Source organism: Dasypus novemcinctus, chromosome 17 (genome assembly GCF_030445035.2).
Source record: "Dasypus novemcinctus isolate mDasNov1 chromosome 17, mDasNov1.1.hap2, whole genome shotgun sequence".
Taxonomy (NCBI): Eukaryota; Metazoa; Chordata; class Mammalia; order Cingulata; family Dasypodidae; genus Dasypus; species Dasypus novemcinctus.
In genome coordinates, this window is record NC_080689.1 from 18,314,435 (window position 1) to 18,332,942 (window position 18,508).

General features: G+C 50.2%; 1 protein-coding gene across 1 annotated transcript in view; it reads right to left on the reverse strand.

Annotated features, from left to right (window-relative positions):
* Positions 1 to 18,307, reverse strand: part of LOC101428818 (calpain-13) — a 389,789-nt gene extending 371,482 nt beyond the window's left edge. Inside the window, exon 1 of the mRNA XM_071208756.1 lies at positions 17,491 to 18,307. Coding sequence (XP_071064857.1) covers positions 17,491 to 17,619 — 129 coding nt within the window. The 5' untranslated portion in view covers positions 17,620 to 18,307. The remainder of the gene's footprint in view (positions 1 to 17,490) is intronic.
* Positions 18,308 to 18,508: the final 201 nt, after the last annotated feature.

Sequence of the window (18,508 nt, forward strand, 5' to 3'; positions counted from 1 at the left end):
AAGCTCCCTCTATTCCAGGGAGGTGCTACAACTAGGCCTACAACAGAAATACCAGGAAATAACCAATCTTCTGTCTTTTGTAGAAGCCTGGATTCATTGAGAGAACAGTGCTAAGGAGCCCAAGAGGTGGGGAGAAAGGCAGTGCCTTTGAGAAATAAGAAAAAGAGAAATCTTCCAGCCTGGCAGCAGAAGGGAAGCCAGCCGTCCTGTGTGGTGGGGACCCCCGGAGCAGGGGGGCCGGAGAGGAACGGCTGTGTGGCGCCTCTGGAGGCTGGGCCTTGGGCACGGGTGCTCCCTCGGGCCCACTGGCTGAGGAGAAGCAGGATGCCGGGAGCTGGGTCAGGAAGACCCCAGCTGTGACCATGATGCCTGGGGGACTGGGGGCTCCGCCCACGCTACCGAGCCCTGAAGAGGCTTCCAGGGTCCCTGTGAAGCTGTAGGGAGAAGAGGAATCCCATGCCAAACCAGGGAATGGGACTCAGCACCGAATATAATTCAAAGAAAATACGAAAATGGGGCGCTGACCATAGACACCAGATTCGCACACGCTCTCGTGAACAAGCATTAGTTACCGCCTACTGCAGCGCTTCTCCAACTTTAATTGCACACAAACCACCTGGGGATTGTTAAGATGCAGATTTTTAATCAGCATGCTTCGAGGGGCTGAGATTCTACATTTCTAACAAATTTCAAGGTGATGCCAACATGCTGGACCACGGACAACACTTGGAGAAGCCAAAGTCCAGGGCAGGGGTGGGCACACATTTTCCACAAGGGGCCAGCTAGTAAATATTTTTGGCTTCGTGGGCTGTAGAGTCTCCGTCACAGCTATTGAATGGGCACTGTAGTACAAAGGCAGGCATAGAAAATATATAAAGGAATGGTGTGACTGTGTTCCAATCAAACTTTATTTATGCACACTGAAATTTGAATTTCATATCATTTTCATGTGTCACGAAATTTTCTTTTTTTTCTTCCCAATCTTTTTAAAATGTACAAACCATTCTTAGCTCATGGACTGTAAAAACAACAGGGGGAAAGGGAGACAGGATTTGACCAATGGGCCAACCCATAATAGTCTAGGCCCAAAACAGTACAAACCCCACCAGAGACATCCTTAATGTCAAATAAAAGAAGGTTGCTAAGTCAGCCTGATATTTTCTATCCCGAAGCTAGATTTCCTCTCCTGTTATCCTGCTGCTATGCTTCTAAGAGAGCAGATACCTTGGGGACAAGTGGATCCTGGCAAACGTGCTCCTTCAACGATCACTAGAACGACTTGAAAAGACCACCCTAAATCCTTCTTCTTCTAAGAAGAGACCCTGTGGAATAACAGGTTTCTATTTTAGTGAAACGCTTTAAGGATGAGATTAAACTTCAACCACAGTTTTCCAAGATAAGAGAAGAATGACACAATCAGGGGAAGAAATTAAACTTCCCAGAGCAACTCCTAGTAAATTCAAAAGCAATAGTCTCAAACTTTCGTCCCTTGAACTCCCTGAAAGATTCTCACAATCCCTTCAGTTTCAAATTCCCCTTTAGCTCAAGAGAGAGAAGACTTCTATCCATCCCACGGCCCCTTCGTTAAACAGCCATCCCCAGTGACAAAGTCCCATCTCTCCGGGAATACAGCAAGACATCGTGAGGTCCAAGCGGGAGACAGAATTCAGGCACCGCTTAGTGCTCCACTGCCCCCTCGGAACCCGCCCTGGGCAAGGAGGGCGGCTCCTGGCTCTGGTCTCCATGTCCCCCCTCCACCAGCCTCCACCATCCGCACCCCCACACACCTTACACGGACTTCACCCGTGACAGTGCAGTCGGTGGGTTTGCTGGGTGAACAGACAGCCTTGACCCCATGGCTGGGTGCAGGTGGATTTGCCCATTCTGCTTAGAGACCACACAGACCTGTCTCCTCACGTGTGACAAGCACTCAAAGCTCCTCAAAGGGGCTCAGGCATCTTTCTCTCTCCCTTGCCAAATGGCCCAGTGACAGCCCAGCATGGGCTCTGGCATCATACCAACCTGGGGGGCCAGTCTTAGCTCCACCACTAATGAGCCCTGCTCATTTGGACCCTTTTGAATCTCAGGTTCCTCGACGGTGAAAGGGGGCCTTATCATGCAGGGGTAGTATTCTGAACAGAAAATTTAACGATCACCCAGGCCAGTGCTGTGGGACCTAAGAGGCCCCAGCTGCCGACCACGGGGAGGGACGTGGATAAAGCACCCAGCATTTCTCCCACATGACACTCGGGACTCCCCTCCCTGACTCTTCCCCTGCCACCCCCAGCCCACCCCTGGAAACTCTTTCCACACAGATTCCTGTCATCAAACAGTGGCCACAACTGAGTCCCACACCCAGCAGTTGGCGCAGGACGCCCAACAGCCAAGTGGACACTTACCAAGGCCATGGCCGGAGCTGCGTTGGCTCCTGCTGGGACCAGCTTCTCTCCAGCCAACCCAGGTTGCTCCCAGGACCTCGAAGCCACGTGTGCAGGAAAAGAGCTGGAATCTCACACTTCTGGGGACACAGAGCCAACCTCACTGTGGGAAGGCAGCCTATGCAGGGAGGGGGCGGGAACGTTCAGGAGCTCAAAGCAGCCAAGTGCCCATCCCATTCCTCCTTGACTCCAGGAGAGCACGGGCCAACATCAGAGACACACACAACACACACCACCAAAAACGGGTCACCTCTTTCAGCAACTGGACCCAGCCCTGACTTCAAAGAATTCTCCAGAAAATCCTATGCTGGCCTTTCATTGACCAAAACCCTGAGCCTGTGGGAAAGGCCCGGAACCAGCCTAGGGCCTGACACATGGCACTTAATACCTGTCAGCTCCCTCATGCCCCCTCTGAGAATGGAAGGAACAAACAAACGGTTTCACTGCAGCTCAATAAACAAACACGCTTAGCATGATTGGGGAAAACGGTCAAGTCTACGCCGAGAGAGAAGAAAGGAAAGTAGAACATTTATAAAAAGGAATAAACTTTAAAAAAAAGAAAATATCATAAATGCAGCTTCTTCATGGTTAATAGCAGGTATGTGGCTTTCTTATATTACTCCAATTAATAATCTAATTAGCAGTCAATCCAATGCAGCCTGTATTATCAGTTGATCCATAATTACTGCCCCATGCTGAGTATTTTCCCGGCACATGATAGCTTTCAACTCCTCAGCACAAACAACCAAATAATTGGTGCTATTATGCCAGATGCAGGACTGCCCCTCTCTGAAGGATAATGCCAGGAGCTTTTACCCATCCGCCTCAGCCTTTGCATTTCCAGCCTCTCTTGAGTACTTCGTCGCTGTCCCCTCTTTAATGAGTCTGGAGGCCTTTCTAAGGCACCTTCACACTCTCAAGAACGTGATTGCTTAGAGACTTCCTATTTTAAAGTGTCACCCTAGGACCAGGAACATTCTCAGTCGTCTAGAGAAGGGCAGCTCTCCTGAGGGGATGTCAGACAGTGGTGAAAGCACAACATATTTCTCTTTGAAAAATGCTGCAAGGTTTTCTCTGAGTGTTTTTAAATGACAGGTCCTGGAAGAGCTAACTTCCGACCTAAAATTATTTCACTGAATGGTTTCTGGTCTAAACAAGATGTGTATAATTCTGGGAAGCAAAACAGAGGCAGGCAATAAAATCCGGTTGCTAAGGGAAAATACATATTCAAGTTTCCCATTCAGGAGACCAGATTCCGTGTGGCCTGCGGGGTGAGCACAGTGAAGTCGGGGAGGGTGGGGCGAGGCATCTGCTCGTATTTGGATCGAGTGCCCCTGTGGACCAGTGCCGCAACCTTGGGGAAGTCACTTAACATCGCTGAACATGGTGCTTCTCACCTGAAAACCTCAGCTAATGGTGCCTACTGCACAGCGCCATTCCAGAGATCAGCTGAGCGCGCGCAGGAAGCACATGGCACTTACTACCCGCTGATTTCTGCTTTTTTGCCTAGATGCAAAAAAAAAACAAAAATGAGAGAAGCTGATTGTCTACAAGCCAGTAGCTGGGGCTACATAACATCTTTCTCTGTAGTTAAGCCTCCACTGCTTACCTACAGTCACAGAAGGTTTTCAGCCGGAATGCACTGGGGGCCACAACCAGCTGGTCAGCAGCCACAGCACCCATTGTCCCGAAGGCCACCCTACTGGCCCTGCTCGCCTCTGCGATCCCGCAATGAACCATCGCACCTTTTTCTGATGCCTGTGCCCCACCAGTTGATAAGTGTCTCACTATCCATATAAGGAAGTCAGATTTGGGGAGTGGGAAAGGCCAATGGAGACCTTTCTCCCAAAGACTCTTATTCGGGGAATAGAAACCAATGGCTATAAAAAGAGTGACAACTGCTGGTCCTAAGCGAAGTGCTGGAACCTGGAGTCAGAAGCCACACACCCAGTTTTTCTCTTTTTAAAATGTTTACTGACATGCTGTAAGCAGCACCCAGATCAAGAAACTGAAGAGGGTCCGTTCTCCAGAAATGCCCGCACATCCTGTTCCAGACACTGATGCCACCAAGGGTAACTGACAACTTGACTTCTAACGCCACTAATGAGTTTCTGCCTGTTTTTGCATTTTATATAAATGGAATCCAACAGTCTACAGGTCAAATCCAGCCTACTAGCTGTTTTTGTTCACCCCATAAACTAAGAATGAATCTGACATTTTTAAGTGTTCAAAAGAAATGAAAAGGATAATGGTATTTCATGACACGTGAAAATTATGTCATTCAAATTTCAACGTCCATAAATAAAGTTTTATTGGAACACAGCCCCACCTGTTCACTTATGTGCTGTTTTTCACACTACATTGGTAGATTTACATAACTACAAAGAGGTCGTGTGGTCCACAAATATGTAGCATCAGGCCTTTTACAGGAAAAGTTTGCCAAGCCCAATTTCACTGCCTGACATTCATTAAAATTACATATGCATTTCTGTTGAATATATACCTAGAGGTGTCATAAGGGTACATACACATGATCAGATTTAATAGATATAGCCAAGAAGTTTTCTAAAACATAGCCTCAGTTTTAAGAGAAAAGCTAAAATCTGGGGCAAGAAACTATAACCTCAGTTTTAAGAGACGCAGGGAGAATTACAGAGAGTTAATCTGATCAAGAATTGAGCAAATGATTACAAAGCCATCAGAGTGGGTACGGAAAGTATCAGCGTTGTCTAGATTTACATTTCTTTTCATACTTATTCCATGCACCGTCTTTAAAAACACAATATACTTTAATGAACATTGCCATGCTCAGGAGAAGTGGCTAAGAGTGAGAAAGTCATGGTTTTGTTTGGGGTTTTGGAGTAAAGCAGTGACTTTGTCATTCAGGCCATGTAATAAAAGCACCCGGGGAGATCTCTGGCCGCTTACCTGAATTGCAGCACAACCCAGGATGACGTCATTGCCCTCCTGATTTTATACTTTCCTGAGTTTAAACACATACATTGGCGGCAGCAGCATTACTCACCAACCTCGAAACCAGCCCAAAGAAGCTGCTCCCTACTGTGGGGCAGAGCCAGCAGTGCATCCACGCAGCTTTACTGAGCAGTCCACAATTGGTCTTCAAGGCGAAACAGCAAGGCGCAGGCAGGGCACCCGGTCTTAGAGACGACCGGCTCTAAGGCAGATGCGGGGTGTCTTCTAAAGTCACTTCACTGAGTCATTCCACCACATACCTGCCTTGCATTTCAAACAGTGATAGCTTCTTTCAAATGACATTCCTCCTAGAAGGGAATTGCTTCTGATTGTTTAAGGACCACATTCATCACGAAAGGGATTCAAATCAAAGGCTTCTGTCTCAGTTCCACAATCCTGGTGACTTCTGAGCTGGGGTGACCTCCAGAGGACAGCAGAGCCTAATTTCCTGCTGTCAAGCCCTGCCAACCCAGGAGGGAGCTGGCAAGTGCAGGCTCGCCCTGCAAAGGCAGAGCCAGTACCTGGAGATGGGACTGAAGAATAAGGGAGCCTCCCTTCACTTCTAAACTGACCCCCAAGTCTTTGACCTCAGCCCCAGCACGTTCCCATGGCAAAAGGCAGTGGACACATGGAATGTTTCTGAAGGGCCCGCCTGGTGGTAAAGTGGGGCCTAACCTGGAAGCAAACTCTAAGTCCTCCTGGCCCGAGGAAGCCCCGAGACTGCTTTTGACTTTCCCTTAATCCACACATCAGTCTCCTCCTGTACCTAGAAACCCACACCAACACTTTATCAGAAGTAAGGAGTCATTTCCCAGAAAGAGCACTAGCTTTGTGTCCATATGAAAATGCACATGTAATATATGCATTAAAAAAGCTATTTCATTTTCCCCAGGAGAAGGAATCTGCCCAAGGTTGAGCCTGGCCATATGAAAACGGTATGAGCTTTAGAGTCAAAAGACGGAGTTCAAGGCCCCTTCCCAAGGTCTCCTCCAGCATCAGAAAGGCATTTTACGGGCCCACAGATAGGAGGAATTTTGCCCCCGTGGTGCCATACCTGGACTCTCAACCATATCTGATTTAGAAGATGAGATTTGGGACCTTCTCAGATTATTAGATTTAGTTAACATTTTTTGGAATGGGTTACGACTTTGGAGGATGTTAGGATGGGGTGAATGTATTTTGTATGGGGGAGGCACATGAATTTTGGGGAGGACCAGAAGACAGACTGTTCTGGATTAAACTGTGTCCCCCCAAAAATATATGTTGAATTCCTAACCCCTGGTACCTGTGAATATGGCCCTGCTTGGAAAGAGGATCCTTGCAGATAGATTCAAGTTAAGATGAGGTCACAGTCGCAGGGGAGAAGGGCACGTGAAGATGAGAGTGCAGTGACATGTCTACAAGCCATGGAATGCCAAGGATTGCCAGCAAAGCCTGGAAGCTCGAAGGGCAGGAAAGGATTCTCCCCTGCAGCTTTCAGAGGGAGCATGGCCCTGCCCACACCTTGACCTCAGACACCGAAAGCAGAAAATATTACGTTAAGCCCCTAATCTGTGGTCCATTGTTACGGAACCTCTAGAAAACTAAGACACATCAGATCCATCACGATGCTTCATAGAAACAAGATCTACTTCACAAGACTGCAGTAAGGATCAAATGAGGCACTTGGGACTACGAACACTTGTGAACTGTAAAACATCACACAATGTAAAGGGGAGGAGCTAACTCTTAATTAGTCAAGTTTTTCTGCTGGATCCTCTTTTGAGGAAGACCACCTGCCCACGATCAGGACGTTAGTCAACTCAGCACCCAGCTGGTGGCCATCAATTGCCAGCTATTAATAGCCAATTATCTGGGTGGCTTAATTCATCAGTGGACCACACGGTCTGATCTGCCTGAGATGCTAGAAAACAACGAGCCTGAAATACAAGCACCAGCTAATTTGTCAGTGGTCATCAAGGAATTTGGCACCCATTACGCCTGCGTGTTGCAGCTGCGAGCAATGGAGGCATAAATATTGATTGGACCAGTCTCCTTGTGGCGAGGGGGGGGAAAATGAATGATCAGAGTGTTCTCCAAGGAATGAGAGAAGCTGCATAAATCTTCAGCCCAACCTACTAGGGAAGAAAATCCTAATTTTCTAAACCTTGGTGAGGTCAGAGAAAAGGGAGAGTCAACCCCTTTGTGGAGCGCTCAGGCTGGGGGTGGCTGTACCAGTGCTACAGATGTGTCTCACTTCTCTCCAGGCCTGGAATGAGATGCAAATTGGGTTTTAAACTGTGGGATCATTAGAAAGAAGGCAGCTGGTGTGGCTGTTCTCTTCATCTCGGGATTCAAATCCAGTGGCAGGAACGTCTGCATGTGCTGCTGCTCTCCTGCGTTTCCCAGAAAGATCTCTCTAGCGCTCACAGTGAAGAAGACAAGTGACAAGAGGAGAATTTAATTATTTTTTTAAGTGCCTAATCTTGTCCCCGGGAAAAGGGATGCAGAGGCACTGCACGAAGTCAACACTGTCCAGGAGGCAGGGATGGGCTGGCTCCTTGTTCCCTGCCATCAGGGCTCCCGCAGATCTAAGCGGGTCAGAGCAGAGGAGGGACTTAAACAGCTGGGGCTGGCCCACAGCACCTCCTTCTCTCCTGCAGAAGGAACCACCCTGTGTTCAGAGGGGCCCCGCATCTCCTGTGGCCAGCAAGGCAGGCTGCTTCTGATCTTGCTGCCCGCAGGGACACAGTGGGTCCCTGCTGACCTCTCCCAGCCAGGACGACAAAGTGCCCTGGGGCTGCACTCTACAGCCCCAGTAGAGGGGAACGAGAGAAGGTGCAAGAAGGAGGGAGGGATGGAAAGAGGATGCCCGGGTGGCACATCTATTTCTCACACCCTAGAAACCTCTTCCTCTCCCTCCCCATTAGCTCCCTCATGTTCATTAGGCCTTGTGATGGCAGCAGCCACTGCTAAATGCAAAGCCTGCTGCCCCAGAAGGTCATATCAGGCCATTTATTCTGAAATACCAAAATACCAGAGCCAGCAAAATTCAGGAGCTTCTGCAGAATTCCCCAGGGTATTGTGAGAGAGAGAGAGAGAGAGAGAGAGAGAGAGAGAGAGAGAGAGAGAGAGAAATAGAGAGAGAGAGAGTATGTGTTCTTCAGTTTCCCAAAGGGCTTCTTCCTTAATCAGCTCAACATCTGAGGACCAGGAGACTGACTTATTTTTTGGTTAATCCACCATTTCCGGTAAGATAATTAAAAGATAAGTAATGGACAGAGTATCTGTGATGTAATCACTCACAGCCGTATGGTCTCACATCCAAGTTATGCACAACTAACCTAAAATGGGCCAGATGCCGGCCCGGCAAGGGCAGTGCTCTTGCACGCTGCTCCCCATTGCAGAGACTCAGCCTTGAAGGGAGGACGCCTGAGCCTGACACCGGCGACAGCAGAAAGACAAGCCAGGGCCACCATGTCTACGAGACAGATGAGACAGTAAAAGCAGTCCTGGATATTATATGCAAGGAGCTGGCAGGAGAAGGACGGACTCTATTTCCTGACACAAGAGGAGAGTGTGACTCTCTGAGTGTCCATGTCAAGGAAGAAGCAACCCTCCCAGCCCAGGAGAACGACAGGCAAGGGGGAGAGCCAGCAGCCAGCTGTGGAGGGCACGGGGCACGTCCAGTCTCGCGTGCCCGCACAGACGGTGGGTCTACTCTGCTCTGTCTCAAGGGCCAGATGTGCAAACGTCACGGCAGGGTTCACTGCCTCTGCCAAGAGAGGAGAGCAGATCTGTCCTTCCTTTCTAATTCAGATTATTTCCCAAAAATGCATGGGGGCGTTGAGAGGCTCTGGAAAAAGGACAAAAATGTCAATGTTAGAAATCAAACAAGGGCACAGACCACACATTTCTTCAAACTTGGTTCCTGCGTGCCCGTTTTAGATTCCCGACTGCTAAAACAAATACCATCCAATGGGTTGGCTTAAACAACAGGAATATAAAGACTCATGGCTAGGAGAAGTCCTAAATCGAGGTGTCATCAAGGCAATGCTTTCTCCTGAGACCGTGTCATTCTGGGGCTAGCTGCTGGCAATCCTTTGTCCTTGGTTTTTCTGGCACATGGTAGGGCACATGATAGCACCTTCTCCCTTCTTGTGCAGGTCCCATTAACTTCCAGCTACTGGCTGCTCCCTGTGGCTTTGTTTTCTCTCTCTCTCTTTAAATTTCACTCTGCTTATCAAGGTCTTAACCCACAGGAATGGATCAAGGTTAAGAACATGTTTTTCTGGGGTACATAGCTCTAAACCACCAGAGTCCACCCTCTAAACTCCAAAAGACTTGTTCTTTCCACATGCAAAATACATGCACTCCATCACAAAATCCAAGAAGCCTTATATCATTTCAAATATATGCACATCATTTCAGTAAAAATGCTAAGTACAAAGTATCATCAAAACCAATTATGGGTGTTGTCTGTCCTTGGGCACAATTCCCCTCTGTGTGTCGACCTGTGAAACCTAGAGAGCAGGTTATCAGCGTCCAATATACAACGGTAGGACAGGCACAGGAAAGAAGTTCCCATTCTGGATAGGAGAAATGGAGAGGAAAACAGGGGTTGTGGAGTTCCAAAAATTCTGGAACCCAGCAGGACAAACTCCATTAGAGTTCAAGGTCTGAGACTCATGTATGGATCAACGTTTTGTCTTCCAGTCCTGATGAAGCAGCAGATCCACCTCTTCCAAGCACTTCTGCAGCAGCCATGCTCTCCTGGAACACTGGGGTGAAGGCCTCACCCTCTCCAAACATGGGGGTGGCAGCCAGGCTCTCCCTGGACACTGGGACATAGGCTCCACCCTCTCCAAGTCCTTCTCTGTCCCTTTCAGTCCAGGCTGGCAGTGGTTCTGCTCGTGCAAAACTTGTCGGCTTTTCCTAGGGCTCCAAACTATCAGACAGAAGAACTTTCCATGGATCCTTCCTGGATAACTACATTTCCAACCCTGACTTCCACTGAAATGGCTGACTTGATCCATGTTCAGCCACACCTTCTTTAGTACAGAATTGTTCAGTTAAACCCTCGCACGGAGCCCTGTCCTCTGGGGACACACTTTCTGAAAGCTCAGGAAGGTCTCTGATTGAACTGTTTCTGGCCCTAGCCTCAGAGCAGACAATCTGGATAGGCTCAGAATGTTCCAAACAATCAGTTTCTGGTTTCTTTGTGCTTAACAGTCCAGTTGTCACCAGCTTATCCCTTTCTTCTTACGTTTTACTATAAGCTGCAAGGAGAAACTAAGCTGCTCCTTCCACTCTTAGCTTGGAAATAACCTTAGCTAAATATCAAAGTTCATCACTTAAAAGTTCCTCTTTCGATCTAACATTAGAACACAATTTTGCCAAGTTCTCTACCACTTTATAACAAACATCACCTTTCTTTCAAGTCCCAATAACATTCATCATTTCCTTCCAAGGCCTCATCAAAAGTACTGTAACGTCTATGGTTCTACAAACAGTCTCTTCCAATCAATCTAGACTTTTCCTATCAAGCAATTAACAATCCTTCCAGCCTCTACCCATTACCCAATTCCAAAGCTCTTTCCTCATTTATAGGTATTTGTAATAGCAGAACCCCACTCCTAGTACCAAAACCGATTTTAGTTTCCTGGCTGCTAAAGCAAGTAAAATACAATGGGTTGGCTTAAACAACATGAATATATTGGCTTATGGTTTTGAGGCTAGGAGAACTCCAAAATCCAGGCAACAGCAAGGTGATGCATTCTACCTGAAGACCTGGCATTCTGGGGCTGGTTCCCAGTGAGCCTTGGTCCTTGGCTTTTCCATTACATGGTAATGCACATGGCAGCCTCTTCTCCTTTCTCTTCTGGATCTGGGTGCTCCCCATGGCTTTCTCTCTCTCTCTTTCTCTCTCTCTCCCCCCACTGACTTTCACTCTGCTTATAAAGATCTCCATGAATCTGGTTAAGCTCTACATGATTCATTTGGGCCACTGAAGTAACTGCATCAAATGGTCCTTTTTACTACAGGAATGGATTAAGATTAAGAATATGTCTTTCTAACTCCAAGCCATCACAATGCCTGATAAGAGAAAAAAAGTATTTTTGAAATTTTGGGAGGTAGGGAAAGAAGAATTTAGTCAAAGGATGAAAACTAGGTGGCATGTAAACTAGGCTGGTTGGAGATTCTGGGCTGTAGGCAGCAGCCAATGGCAGCCTTATTTTGTCCTGGGTTCTATTTATAAATGATCTCAGATGAATGGAAATTAACACTTTTAAGTTATACTGACAAGCAACCTTAATAAAGTATAGGGTCTAGACACAGCTGGGAGGTTTCCAACAGGAACATTAATGTAGATTTTCTTCTAGATTTTGCCACATTGTTTTCTCAGATTTGAGCAGGTACCATTTTGTGCCTCAAGAGGTTTGAGGCATGGCTTCCTAGTCTTTGTTTCCAAAACCAGAAGAATTACAGAGAACACTTAAGGAAAGAGGGCACATCCCCGCCTAAGAGATTCCCCAAGAACAGAGACGTGGGAGTCCCTGGGACAGGTCTTCCCACCCGGACCTGGGGGAGAATGTGGGCTGGGAGAGGGAGTTGGTGCACCTGCGCGGGGCATGGGTGGTGCCTCCGTGGGCTCTGAATCGATGCCCAGAGTGCTCCCAGGACTTGGTATGACCCTGGGTGGATCAAAAACAAGCAAGGGTGAATTCCCACCAGCGATGGGAAGGGGAGGCTCAGGGTTTTAAAAGAATCTGTTGATATCTACAGAGTAAAGACATGCTAATCCTTGAATATTTGTGGTTTAGCCTGAGATTCCAACCTGCCTCTCGCCACAGCTGCTGCAGGAGCAGGCAGTATTTCAACCCTCCAGGTTATCACTGCCCCCACACCTGCTCCCTGGACCTGCTTTAGAGGCAAAAACAGCCCACTGCCCATGGCACTGGCACAGAACAGAAGCGAATGAAAGGTGGAGGGTCCTTCAGGTCACACCCCAAAGTTCCCCCATGGAGTCCAATGTGCACACACTGAGCAGCAGCAGATTAACAGTGTCACTCTCCCAAAATCATGATTTTTTTAAATAGAAGAAATGATCTACTAAATGAGGAATCAAATAACAGTGCCACGTTACTTAAGGGTGGTAGGCAAACTCTACAAAAAGACAAGCTATTCTGTAATAGTGTTTGCTATGCTTCTAGGACAGCCCAAATTCATTTATACGGGCCCGAGGCACTTTATTCTAAACCTTTGTATTTCCAATACCTTCCTCAAAAATTACCCTAAGGCCTAAGATTTGTTTTTTTTAGGCCTAAAATTCTCTTGCTTTTACTAAGCCCTAAGCCCCAGGAATAAATTTAGTTTCTTGAAATAAGAGACAAATTTGCTGTTTTGTTTTTTTTTTAATTCTGTCACTTATCGTATAATTCTCCAAATGGCAAACAAATAATAGGGAAGAGAAGAAACGAAAGCATTTTTCAGGTGCTTTTTAGTGGTATAGTACTTATTGCTAAAACACAATTTGAATTAAAATGTCAAACTTGTTACATGATTTTCAGTGAGGAATTAGAGCTTTGGCTGAATATTGGGGGGGAGGCCTAGCAAAAGAATCGAATCAACATTAAAAAGTCAAACTTAAAGAAATCTGTATTTGAGCTATTAATAGAACCAGCCATTCTTGAATCTAAGTGGGAAAAAAGCCAATTAATTTTCTTAAACCAGGAGCATGCCTTCTCCATATCTCTTGGCGTGTGACTAGGCATAGAGTTTATTTATTATCTCGAAATAAAGAGTATTTATTTTGGAGATAATAATATCTCCACTTTGGAGAGCCCGTCACTAGGTATGGGGGGACTTTTCCTAACCCTGTGAAGAAAGGATAACAAAGGCCTGGAAACGCCTCCCCAGAACCTGCAGCAGACCTGGTGAATGCAATTCGCCCCGTAGAATCTTAAGAGTCGGAAGAACCCTGCCCAGGCGCCCTCCCCACAGCCCTCCCCTTTCCAATCCCTACACCATTCCCAACTTGGCTGAATATTTCTAGGGAAAAGGAGCCCACTGCTTCAGCTGTGAAAAATAAGCTGGCAGGCAGGAGCGGAGGCAGGACGACACCCTCCCCGAGGTTTCAACACCTCCAAGACAAGCGCTGTGCCCAGGACAGGCAGGAGTAGTTCCCATGAAAACCTCGTGTACGCAATCAATCAAAAGCTGCCTTTTTTCTTCTCCCCCTGCAACAGGCAAACATCCCCATCAGTAACTCACCACTGAGGAACCAAACTCTGCACAGGCAAGTGATTCCTAAACCGCCCAGCTCCCGTAGATCCCCACACCAAGGGGCAGCCCACCCAGCCCGAGAAGCCACCGCAGCCCCATACGGGCAGAATGGGATTTCCCTCTGAAGTGGCTCCTGTATAAGCATCCCCACAAATGACACCAACCTCTCCGGAGCTCTCCAAGGCAAAGGTCTAGGACGAGCCGGCAAAGCACTGGAAAGTGGGTAGAGAGCACACGCTGTAAATACCCCCAATCGAGACGCACCCCCCTCAAGGGCAGACCGAGGCATCCACGCAGCTAAGTGGCACGAAAGAGTGGGAAGAGCGTGGAACCAGCAGTTCTCAGATGATCCCACTCCAGTCTGCTCCTGACGGCCTTGTCCTCTTGGCCAATCGCCTGACCTCATTACTCAAGCTTACCTGCCCCACCATATTATCAACCCTAGGTGATCGCCGTGAAGATTAAATGAGCTAATATGTGTGAATTCCTAAAGCACTGTTCAAATGCTAGCTAGAGTGATTTGTCATGAGAACACATGCCCACACAAGCCAAGTCCATAAGGGAACTCAAATTGAATGAAATCATGTGATCATTATCTAATGATGTCAACTGAACTGCCAAAGAAATCAACACGGTGTTATCCTTTAGAGTTCCCAAATGCTATCTGTATTAGTCAGCCAAAGGGGTGCTGAAGCAAAATACCAGAAATCGGTTTGTTTTTATAAGGGTATTTACTTGGGGTAGGAGCTTATAGATACCACGCCATAAAGCACAAGTTACTTCCTTCACCAAAGTCTATTTTGATGTGTTGGAGCAAGATGGCTGCCAACATCAATGAGGGTTCAGGCTTCCTGGGTTCCTCCCTTCCTCAGGCTTCTGCTCTTTCCTCTGTGAGCTTACTTCCTGGGGCTCCAGGTTAAGGCTTCAGCATCAAACTCCAACATCAAAACTCCAACATCAAAAACCCCCTCTGTCCTTTGCCATGCCTTTTATCTGTGAGTCCCCACCCTTTGTGGGGACCTACTGGCACAAGAGGATTTACATGATTACTTGATCAAGTAAACCTATATATCCAATATAATCTAATATGCCCAGAGGAAAAGATGAGTTTACAAACACAATCCAATATTTTGTTTTGGAATTCATCAATAATATCAAACTGCTGCATCACCCATGAACAAACTTCCTCAGGAATAATCTGGAACACTTGTAAATATGCTGATTCCAGAAGCCTCTCCCAAACCCATAGAATCGGAATCTCTACAACGCCCAAGAATCCATATTACAAACAAGCTCTCCAGGTGATTCTGGTGTGCAGTCAGGTTCAGGAATTTTCTGTATAGATCAGTCATGGGGAATAAAATTGCTCTGGTGCTATTCCAGAAGGGATCTCTCTCTGCCTCTCCCACTCTCTCCTCAGATACACATCACTAGGATACAGAAGGATGCTCATCCACCAGCCACAAGATGCTGCCACGAACAGACACAGCACATATATGTGGACACAGAAAGTCATACCTAGAGATGAAAAAGATGAAAGAGAAAGACACAAACAAAAAAGAAGGGCACCTAATAATAAGCTCTATCAAGACTTTTTAAGTCTTTAGAATTCATTGGACAAAAAGGAATCCATAGTTACAGGAGAAAGGTACAGAAAATAGGGAAAAGAAGGAATCAAATGTTAAGAGAGCACGTAGAACAACGGGAAAGCCCCCTCTTCTGTGATTCCGAAGCTTCAGGCCAAACCTCGGTTGTGAGAGCACTCATACCCACTGCTTCGTACACATTTGTTCGTGATTCTGCCTCAGCCAGGAACTTGTGAGAGCCCCCACAAATGGCAGGGGCCACCTAGTGGCCCCAAACCTAGCACAAGGCCCGGCACATGGCCACATTCGATAAATGTGTGTTAGGTGTGCATCAGGATGCAGAGGCAGGAAAGAAAGAGGGACAGTGGCATTTGGTGCACGAAGAGGGACACATCTCTGGTCCCAGATCCCTGGTGTAAGCTAAGAATAAGTAAGCTTAAGGGAATGAGGTTCAACACCAACCAGAGGAAGCTCAGGTCCCTGGAGGCACCATTCACTGCACCAGGAGGAGCAGAACTGCCTGGGGAAAAAGGAGAAAAACTCTGCAGGGCCTGAGGTGAGAAAATTGATGCAGTGCTGTAAAGGCTACTGGAAGTCACCAGTGACCACACCACTGCCCTGCTCAGCACCCACAAGGCTCCACAAGACACGACCCCTCTACCCCTCCCGGCCATCCTCCACACGCTCAAATCGTGCCAAACTCTCACAACGTGCTGTGTCATTCCTCTGAGCCCGTCTCATGCAGTTAACCTCTACCTAGAATGCCCTCCCTCCCTCCTGGCAAACCTGTTCATCCTTCTCAGCTCAGTGCTGCCACATCCTCCTCCTCCAGGAAGTCCCCAGGCACCCTTGACATTCATTCACCACATCCTCCCGGCCCTTAGCATACTGCCCACCGCAGTCCATTTGTGAGTGAATCTCCCCTCCCGCAGAAGGAAAGTTGTGCATCTCTGCACCCAGAGCTCCGAGCACACTCCCCGCACGTGGCCCATGCTCAGCACATGTTTGCTGAAGGCAGCTGACCACTGGTAGCATTCCAACATAAAAGTGCCTGCAAATCAGATAAAAAGGGGCCCGCAGAGCAGCTGGATATAGTGGAAAGATCCTCAGGGTGGGAGGTCTGAGTTCAAATCCCAGGGGTGACTTGCTGCGGGTTACTTGAAAGCCTCTGAACCTGTTTCCCAGTCCACTTAACACCACCCAGTCCATCCACCCCTCCTGCAAAAGGCACCCACTGCGGACCTGGCACATGTTAGGCCCTCTCTACTGCACCTACGGCCTGGGCTCCTCCTTGCCTCTCTGTTCTCCTTGTTTTTTTGTTTTTCCAGGGCTCCCTCTTGGGACCATAAGCTCCTGCGGGGCTTTTTTCCAGCTCCTGGAGGGCTGCTCTGGACCCACAAATGTTGCCTGGAAGTCCCCTAGAGGGCCTTCCTCTGCCTCCCCAGGCCAGGATGGCGGGGGATGTGGGTGGGGGTTCGGAATCTAAAGGTAAGAGTGAGCCTGAAGGAACTGACTGGGCAGGACTTGGAAGAGCCACTTGGATTCCCATTTCCCTCCCCACCATGATCCCAACGCCTGACTTTACAAGCCTTGCAGAGGTGTTCCGGGCAAAATCAACTTCCGAGGCATCTGAGAGGCCCGGGAACAGTTACAAAGCTGGGTGGCAACAGGCCGGGCGGGCCCGGGCAGCCGCCGCGCGGGAGGCTGCAGAGCGCTCGCCCGCCACGCACACGCGCGCGCGGCGCACCGCGGGCCTCCCCCGGCCGGGCCTGGCAGCCGCGGGAAGCAGGTCAGCGCCGCCGCCAGACTTCCCACCCGCGCGGGCGCCGGCCCCGGCCGAGCGCCCCGACCCCACCGCCGGCCACGGGCTCGCGGCGTCCCCCGGCCGCCACCTCCTGGGCCGCTCGGCTTCGGCGCCCCCTCGGCGCCGGGACCCCAGGCGCGCGGCTCAAGTTGGGGGCCGCTCTCCAGCCGCCAGCGCGCGCGCCCCCCGCCCATCCCCACTCACGCTCGCGCCCCCCGCGGGACCGGAGATGTCCCCGAGCTGTTTCAAATCCGGAAACATCACACCGCAGCCGCACCCGGCGCCTGGTTTACCTGCACGCGGCCCCCAGAGCCACCCCCGCCCCCACGCCCCGGCTTCCTGGGAGCCCGCAAACGCCGAGCGCGGGCTGCGCGCCCTCCCGCGGACCGCTGTCCCGCACCCCGCCCGCCGCCCAGCCCCGTACCTTGAAGCTCGGCACTTCGGGCTCCATCAGCACTTCCAACTTCCTCTTGCTTGCCCAGAAGAACAGCAGCACGGTGAGCCAGAGCACCCCGAGCGCCGGCAGCATCAGGCGGCTAGTCCAGCGCCGCATGGTCCGCTTCGCCTTCCCCGCTCCGCGGCGCTGAGTCCCTGGGGCACCCCCCGGCGGTCAGGGTCGGCGGGGCAGGAGTCTCAGGGAACACCTCCTCTGGGGAGCGCTATCTCCAAGATCAAGGTGCAGGGGTGGCGGGGTCCGGCCAGGCGCCCCTCCCGTTTCGGAGCGGAGCGAGCACGGGATGGCGGCCGCCCGGAGCCTCGAGGCGCGACAGGGCAGGGCCGAGGGGCAGCCAAGTCGGACGCCCGCTCCAGCCCAAGAAGCGCGGCGGCCGCCGAGATGCTCCCCACGCCGCCGCCGCCGCCGCCGCCTCGCCGCGGAGAGGGAAACCGACTCGCGCTGCGGGGAGGGCGGATTCCGAGGCTGTGCCCCAAACCCCGGGGTGAGCACGAGGGAGGAGGGCGAGAGGAGAGCGGAGGGGAAGGGGTGTGGAAGGGGTCTGGAAGGGGAGGGTCGACGCGGCGCACAGAGCGACTCCGAGGGAGCCCGGCTGTTTGGAGCGGGTCTCTGCGAGGGGGCGCTACCGCCGCCCGCCGACCGCGGCGCACTGTGCGGTTCTGGGGCCGCCGGCGCGGAGTAGTGCGCGCGGCTCCCGGGCCAACCCGGGGCGGGGCGGAACTGGGTACTTGCGGACGCGGGTGGCCACCCCCAGCTGCGAGCTGGGACGCGAGGCCCCGCCCGCGCCAGGCGGAGCCGTGCCTGGAAGGACTTTCCCTCTCACACCGGGCCTGCACGTGGCGCTCACACCCGGGTCCCGCGCACACTCGGTCCCGCCCTTACCGCACCCGGCCTCTGGCATGGGGAGCTGGGACGCTGGGACGCCCGACTGTTGGCCCCGACTCCTACCCGAACCCGGATTCCCAAACCAGCCGGTTCAGGGCCACGG